This window comes from Hibiscus syriacus, unplaced genomic scaffold (genome assembly GCF_006381635.1).
Source record: "Hibiscus syriacus cultivar Baekdansim isolate YM2019G1 unplaced genomic scaffold, ASM638163v2 tig00000340_pilon, whole genome shotgun sequence".
NCBI lineage: Eukaryota > Viridiplantae > Streptophyta > Magnoliopsida > Malvales > Malvaceae > Hibiscus > Hibiscus syriacus.
Window position 1 is genome coordinate 9,875,648 of NW_024061783.1, and position 8,134 is coordinate 9,883,781.

Below are 8,134 nucleotides of genomic sequence, written 5' to 3' on the forward strand. Positions count from 1 at the left end.
TAGTGAATATCTTCTTATTTACTATTGTTAACTTCAGTCATCTATTTGCATTCATTCAACAGTCTTAAATTTGTGTAAAACTGAAAGAGTTTTACATTGTGTAATATGATCATATCTTTATAAATATATATATATATATATATTGAACAATTCATACGGGATGGGAAGGAGAATATTACTCATAATGACTATTAAACCCATGACCTAATAGAGAAAAGATGTATTAACTGAAATCTTTTAAACATAGGCTATAAAAATTGTTGACTCTTACCCTTAATATTAGTAAATTTTATTTTTACAAAATTTGCAATATCTCTCTCTATCAGTCTTGATTTTCAATAAAAAATAGTATATAGAATAAAATCATTTCAAAATGATTTAATTTGTTCTTATAAATACCTTACCTTTATAAAAATATTATAAGAGAAAATATAATTTTTTATATCTAATTTTAATATTTTTTATATATTTTGGTATCTATTTTTCTTCTATACAATTAGGTATTTGACTTTAATATTTACGTGTAATATAGTGCCTAATTTTTTAGTGATGCAATTAAATACTTAATTTTTTTTAAATATAATTAGGTATTTGACTTTTATTTTTGTTGCAATTAGGAACTTATTTTATTAAGAAATAAGACATTTTGTTATTAATAGGGACCGATTTTGTTATTAATTTTAATTTACTTGGAAAATAAGAAAAAATTGGGTAAATTATAAAATTGATCACTTTTGTCTGAGTTTTTGTACACTTTTTCTCACTGAACTTAAAAAATATAATATTTGGTCACTTTCATATTTATGTAATTAAGATTTGACCACTTTCGTTTTTATTTCATTAACATGTGGTCACTGAAGGTTAACTGCCGTTAGACCTTTAACAAATTACTAACACGCAGACAGAAAATAAAACTATAAGTATATTTTAACTTTCTACTGGTAAATTCTGTAAAAATGAAAATCATGACAAGTAAAAGTTGCTAGATTTTAAGCTCATGCGTTGAATTTTTTCATTTTTTAATTTTTACAAATAATTCAATCCATAAGATACAACGTTGAAAAAGTTTGAGATGTGAAATCAAAATAAAGATGCCGCCAGCAGTAATGCAATATTGAATTTAATTTGCTTTCCTATGGAGAGCCCTTGCCTATATATATATTTATATCCCCAGTTTCAAACTTCAAAGGCAAAAGCTCTTCATAGGAAAGCAAAACAAATTCATTTTCTTTCTGTTTTTGATTCTTTAACTTGAGCACCGGGAACGATCACGTCTTGATATTGTTTTGGTGGGTGTTCTTTTGTTTTGATAATGGAGGGTGGTGATATTTATAAAGCGAGTGCTAGCTTAAGGGGAAGTATGCGTGCTGGGAGCTCTTCCATATGGAGAAACAATGGCGTCGAAGTTTTCTCGAGGTCTTCCCGTGATGAAGACGATGAAGAAGCTCTAAAATGGGCTGCACTTGAGAAACTACCCACCGTCGCTCGTCTAAGGAAAGGTATATTGGCCGGCTCTCAAGGCGGTGCCAATGAAATCGATGTTTTCGACATCGGGTGGCAACAGAGGAGGACTTTGCTTGAGAGGTTGGTCAAAGTTGCAGAGGAAGATAATGAGAAGTTCTTGTTGAAGCTCAAGAATCGTGTCGATAGGTATCAAGTTGTTGTGTTTTTTAATGTTAGCTACTGGGAAACCAGACGGGAAAAAGAAAAAGAAAAGGAAAATCGGTGTTTTTGTATCATTAACCATTTGCTTTGTAAATTTTCAGGGTTGGGATCGATCTTCCCGCCATTGAAGTCAGATTCCAAAATCTAAACATTGAAGCTCAAGCTTTTGTAGGAACCAATGCTTTGCCTACAGTTATTAATTTCACCACTAATATATTTGAGGTACCACCGACCTGGAAAACACTTCACATATTCTCAACTCTTGTAATCTTTGTTTCAACATTTTTCTGACATATCATTTGTTTCGTATTGTGATTAAAGAACTTGATGATCGAGATGGGAATTCTTTCTAGTAGAAAGAAAAAGATGACAATCCTCAAAGATGTCAATGGAATCATTAAGCCTGGCAGGTAACCACAAGTTTTGATCTTTGACTGTTAAATATAAATCTGGGGTTTCTTAAAATCAATCAAAATTCTCTCTTCTGATGTATTTCTGACAGGATGACACTGCTTTTGGGTCCTCCAAGTTCTGGGAAAACCACTCTCTTGTTGGCCTTAGCTGGGAAGCTTGATACAGCACTCAAGGTGCTCTACAGAATTCAGCTTTGGTTCAATGCCCCTTGTTCCTTTTGCATCTTATTTCTAATTTGTAAGTGAAATTCTGTTGCAGTGTTCTGGGACAGTGACCTACAATGGGCATAAAATGAATGAGTTTGTGCCCCAGAGAACTGCTGCTTATATTAGTCAACATGATCTTCATATAGGAGAGATGACTGTGAGGGAAACTTTGGCCTTTTCTGCAAGATGCCAAGGGGTTGGAGATCGTTATGGTTAGTTTTGTTTGATTTGTTTTTGAGTTCTTTGAGTGGAATATAAAACTTTCCTTTTTTTGATTCACCAAAGCATGAAAATTTGTTGTTTTGGGTGTTTCAGATATGTTAGCAGAATTGTCAAGAAGAGAGAAACAGGCAAACATTAAACCTGATCCTGATATTGATGTCTTCATGAAGGTAAGATTAAGTTATACATCTTTTATTCTCTCTGGCAGAATCAACTGGAAAAAAGATTGACTAAGAATCAGAAATGGAATTCAAACTATGGTCAGACAGGAAACACAGTTATAGACAGAATCAATCATGTATTCATGATTTACTGTCATTTTTAAAAATTTCAGGCAGTAGCAGCAGAAGGTCAGGAAGCAAATGTAATCACTGATTATATTCTGAAGGTAATGTTAAAGAAATCTGAAGTATAATGAAATATAACCAAAAACTAAGATAAAAAAAATGGTTACTTATAGAACTCCTTTGCCATAAATTTTGTAGATTTTAGGACTGGAAGTATGTGCAGACACTATGGTAGGAGATGAAATGTTGAGGGGTATCTCTGGTGGACAAAAGAAGCGTGTCACAACAGGTGAAATGCTGGTTGGACCAGCAAAGGCCTTGTTTATGGATGAGATATCAACTGGTCTGGACAGCTCTACAACTTTCCAAATTGTGAACTCCCTCAAGCAAACTGTTCATATCCTTAATGGGACAGCATTAATCTCTCTTCTCCAACCAGCTCCAGAGACTTATGATCTTTTTGATGACATTATTCTCCTTTCCGATGGCCGGATAGTATATCAGGGTCCTCGCGAACATGTGCTGAGCTTTTTCGAATCTATGGGGTTCAGGTGTCCTGACAGAAAAGGTGTTGCGGACTTCTTGCAAGAAGTAGGGCTCAGCGATGGTTTTCTTCATTTTTTTCATTGGGACAAAGTTGCCATTCCATCACATTTGATTGTAACTGACTTTTTCATGGCAGGTTACATCAAGGAAAGATCAAATGCAGTATTGGGCACGTAGAGACCAACCTTACAGGTTTGTCACGGCGGATGAATTCGCTGAGGCATTCCAATCATTCCATGTTGGAATGCAAGTTGCAGGCGAACTTCGAACTCCATTCGACAAAACAAAGAGCCATCCCGCTGCTTTGACAACCAAGAAATATGGTGTTGGAAAGTGGGAGTTGCTGAAAACTTGCATCTCAAGGGAATACCTGCTGATGAAGAGAAATTCTTTCGTATACATCTTCAAGTTTATTCAAGTAATTACTTCTAACAAAGCTTAATTCTTTTACCACAATTGTTATCATTTCCATGAGTCTAATTAACTTTTTCATTTTATTTTTTATAGATCACATTTATGGCAATAATTACCATGACACTGTTTCTAAGGACTGAAATGAACCGAAATTCAGTTGCTGGGGGAGGAGTCTACATGGGGGCCATTTTCTTTGGCTTGATTATGATAATGTTTAATGGAATGTCAGAGCTTTCAATGACCATTAATAAGCTTCCTGTCTTTTACAAGCAAAGAGACCTGCAATTCTTTCCTCCATGGGCATATGCTCTACCAACATGGATACTTAAGATTCCAATCACATTTGTAGAAGTTGCCATATGGGTGTTTATTACATACTATGTCATTGGATTTGATCCGAGTGTTGAAAGGTAAACAAAAGAAATGACAATAAAAGTTTTTTGTGGAACTTAAATTCTTGGTGTATGTATACTTATACACAGTCGTTTATTAGCTATGATCCGAACTGAATTGCAAGCAATTTGTCTGGTGCAGGTTGTTTAGGCAGTACTTTGTACTTGTTCTCGCTAACCAGATGTCGTCGGGGTTGTTTCGCTTCATTGCAGCAACTGGTAGAAACATGATTGTGGCTAACACTTTTGGCTCATTTGCTTTGCTTGTACTTTTTGCATTGGGTGGCTTTGTCCTGGCACGAGGTATGATAAGTCTTGGACACATAATCAGACATCAAACTTTTCATGAAAACTAGACTTTCTTCTAATCGGATTTCTTTGTTTAATGTCACAGGTGACATAAAGAGCTGGTGGATATGGGGTTACTGGATTTCGCCGATAATGTATGGACAAAACGCATTGATGGTTAATGAGTTCCGTGGCAACCAGTGGAGTCATGTAAGGCTTTTAATCTGCAATCTGTGTTTTTGCTTTAATCTCTAAACAATCTTCTGATCTTTTCATATGTTCTTTCGCATCAAAGTCTTTTCCGAACTCGACAGAACCAGCAGGAATCGAAGTTTTGAGGTCCAGGGGTTTCTTCCAAGATCCGAATTGGTATTGGATCGGAGTAGGAGGATTGATTGGATTCACAATATTGTTCAACTTTTGTTTCACTGTTGCTCTTACCTATTTAAACCGTGAGTATAGCTTTATCTATTTAAAACTTGTTCTTCTTAACAAGGATTAAGAGAGAGCTAATCTTTTACCTTTAATCAAATAAATATGCAGCATTCGGGACTTCTCGAGCGGTAGTATCAGACGAAACAGACAGCAACGAACAAGCCAATGGAGTTGGTGGAAGCATTCTGTTAACAAACAATGAAAGTAGCTCAAATCATGTAACTGGATCAGGTATTAGAACTCATCTAGACTTATATCCGTTTTATTATTTACTAGCCATTTTGCAGAATGCTAAATCCAGTTAATATGCAGAGACTCAAGAGGATGTTAAAAGAAGCATCTCATCGAAGTCCTCGTCTATAACCGAGGCAACTGTTGGGGCCACTGCCATCAAGAAAAAGGGAATGGTTCTTCCATTTGAGCCACATTCCATCACATTTTATGACATTATTTATTCTGTTGATATGCCACAGGTAACACAAGGTTCCATGAATAAATTCCACACATGTTCAATGGTCAGATTATTCTTTTTCCAGTTAACGTGGTCCTTAGATATGAACGTTTGTTCGATTGGTCTGAAACTTTTCAGGAAATGAAAGAACAAGGTATTACGGAAGATAGGTTGGTGCTGCTGAAGGGTGTTAGTGGCGCTTTTAGACCAGGTGTTCTTACAGCTCTAATGGGTGTTAGCGGTGCGGGTAAAACCACTCTTATGGATGTGCTTGCCGGTAGGAAAACAGGTGGTTATATAGATGGGAACATTACAGTTTCAGGTTTCCCCAAGAAGCAAGAAACATTTGCTCGGGTATCCGGATACTGTGAGCAAAATGATATTCACTCTCCTCATGTCACTGTGTATGAGTCCCTGCTCTATTCCGCTTGGCTTCGACTACCCGCTGAAGTTAATGCCGAAACTAGAAAGGTTGGCATTCATGAAACTCTGAGCTATTTCAAGTCTCTAAATCTTCTTTGATGTATGTTATATGTTTTTACTATGATAATCCAATAGATACAATTGAGTCCAACGAAATAACCCATTTTTCCTAATGATCAGTTTGGTATGGCTTATGTTCATTGTTTTGCTTCGAAATGTGTTTCCAGATGTTCATCGAGGAAGTCATGGAACTCGTGGAACTGAACCCGTTGAGGCAAGCACTAGTTGGTTTACCTGGTGTAAATGGTTTATCAACTGAGCAGCGAAAGAGGCTTACAATTGCTGTTGAGCTTGTGGCGAACCCTTCAATCATTTTCATGGATGAGCCAACTTCAGGGCTTGATGCAAGAGCTGCTGCAATCGTTATGAGAACAGTTAGGAACACGGTGGACACAGGAAGAACAGTCGTGTGTACCATCCATCAGCCAAGTATCGACATATTTGAAGCATTTGATGAGGTGAGAAACTTGAAAGTCAATTCGGAAAGAGTTTATTTCATCATTGTTGGCTGTTCATACGAGTTTATAACCGAATAAAACATGAACATTGCAGCTGTTTCTTATGAAACGGGGAGGACAAGAGATATATGTTGGGCCATTAGGACACCATTCTAAACATCTAATCAAGTACTTCGAGGTACGATGAAATGGAAGACCCCGAATAACAAAGTTAACATAACTTATTCTTCCAATGCTGTAATGTTCATCTTTCTGCAGGGAATTCAAGGAGTTAGAAAAATCAAAGATGGATACAATCCGGCTACATGGATGTTGGAAGTTACCACAACTGCACAGGAATTATCTCTAGGCGTTGATTTCGCCGATATCTACAAAAACTCGGATCTGTACAGGTAATGATAAGATACTAAGACTCAGCACTGCAACAAAAAGCTGTATACTGGTTCAACCAAGTACTTTAATTCAGCATGATATCTATATCCGGGATAGCTGTCTCAGCTAACTCGAATTTTCTACTAATGTATATAATCTTTTCAGGAGAAACAAAGCTCTTATTGAAGATTTAAGCAAGCCTGCTCCTGGTTCAAAGGAACTCTATTTTCCAACTCAGTACTCTCAGTCATTCTTGACTCAGTGTGCGGCTTGCTTATGGAAACAACACTGGTCATATTGGCGCAACCCACCATATACCGCTGTTCGATTTCTTTTTACGACTGTAATAGCATTGGTGTTTGGCACACTGTTCTGGGACCTTGGCTCGAAAACGTAAGCTACAAGTCAAACCAAAAGGCTCATGCCTAAATGTTGGTTTCCAGCAACTTCATATATCTAACTGCCACATTGTGGAATTACAGGAATACTAGGCAAGATCTGACCAATGCAATGGGTTCAATATATGCTGCTGTTCTTTTCCTTGGTATCCAAAACGCTGCATCTGTGCAGCCTGTTGTTGCCGTAGAAAGAACAGTCTTTTATCGAGAAAGAGCTGCTGGAATGTATTCTGCCATGCCGTACGCCTTATCACAAGTATGATTTTACGATCTTGAAACCTTGGAAAAGATTTGAAACAGTTAAGAAAGTTGAATAAACATCCATTTTCTGTTTTGCAAATTGCAGGTCTTGATTGAGTTGCCGTACATTCTTGTTCAAGCCACTGTGTATGGCCTTATAGTCTATTCTATGATCGGATTCGAATGGACCGCTGCAAAGTTCTTCTGGTATCTCTTCTTCATGTACTTCACCTTGCTATACTTCACCTACTATGGCATGATGGCTGTTGCTGTCACACCAAACTACCACATCGCTGCGATCGTTTCCGCTGCATTCTATGGAATATGGAACCTCTTTTCAGGGTTCATCGTCCCACGACCCGTAAGTTCTTTTCGTTCCTTTCATCAAGTGATTCTCCATTGTTCAAGCTCATTCAAATTTCTTGACAACTTAATCGATTTTGTAGAGCATGCCTGTATGGTGGCGATGGTACTATTGGATCTGTCCGGTATCTTGGACCTTCTACGGATTGGTTGTTTCGCAATTCGGAGACATACAAACACCCCTTCTGGATGGCGAGTTTCCCGGTCAGACGGTCGAACAATATTTCAGAAGTTATTACGATTTCAGACATGATTTCCTCGGAGTTGTGGTTGCCGTAATTCTTGGTTTCACTGTGCTGTTTGCATCCATCTTTACTGTTTCCATTAGATTGTTTAATTTCCAAAGACGATAGAAATTACTTATATATTTACATATATGACATTTTAATTTTTGTACAAGTTTATAAGATACAATTTCCTTCATTGTAATTCAAGATCTTGTTGAAACAGTGTGAATTAAGGAATAAGAACTATTTCATCTCTTATTAAACAATTGTAAT

At 36.8% G+C, this 8,134-nt stretch overlaps 1 protein-coding gene across 1 annotated transcript; it reads left to right on the plus strand.

Annotated features, from left to right (window-relative positions):
• Positions 1-1,199: 1,199 nt before the first annotated feature.
• On the plus strand, positions 1,200-7,990 carry LOC120204108 (pleiotropic drug resistance protein 1-like). The gene is made up of 23 exons (XM_039204197.1): positions 1,200-1,650; positions 1,767-1,887; positions 1,987-2,075; positions 2,168-2,252; positions 2,338-2,497; positions 2,601-2,677; positions 2,842-2,895; positions 2,993-3,385; positions 3,477-3,758; positions 3,848-4,164; positions 4,289-4,449; positions 4,541-4,644; positions 4,730-4,886; positions 4,978-5,100; positions 5,182-5,342; positions 5,459-5,791; positions 5,971-6,261; positions 6,356-6,439; positions 6,520-6,653; positions 6,799-7,026; positions 7,116-7,287; positions 7,378-7,632; positions 7,718-7,990. The coding sequence occupies exons 1-23, from the start codon at positions 1,313-1,315 to the stop codon at positions 7,985-7,987; spliced, it is 4,389 nt and encodes a 1,462-aa protein (XP_039060128.1). The 5' UTR covers positions 1,200-1,312; the 3' UTR covers positions 7,988-7,990.
• Positions 7,991-8,134: the final 144 nt, after the last annotated feature.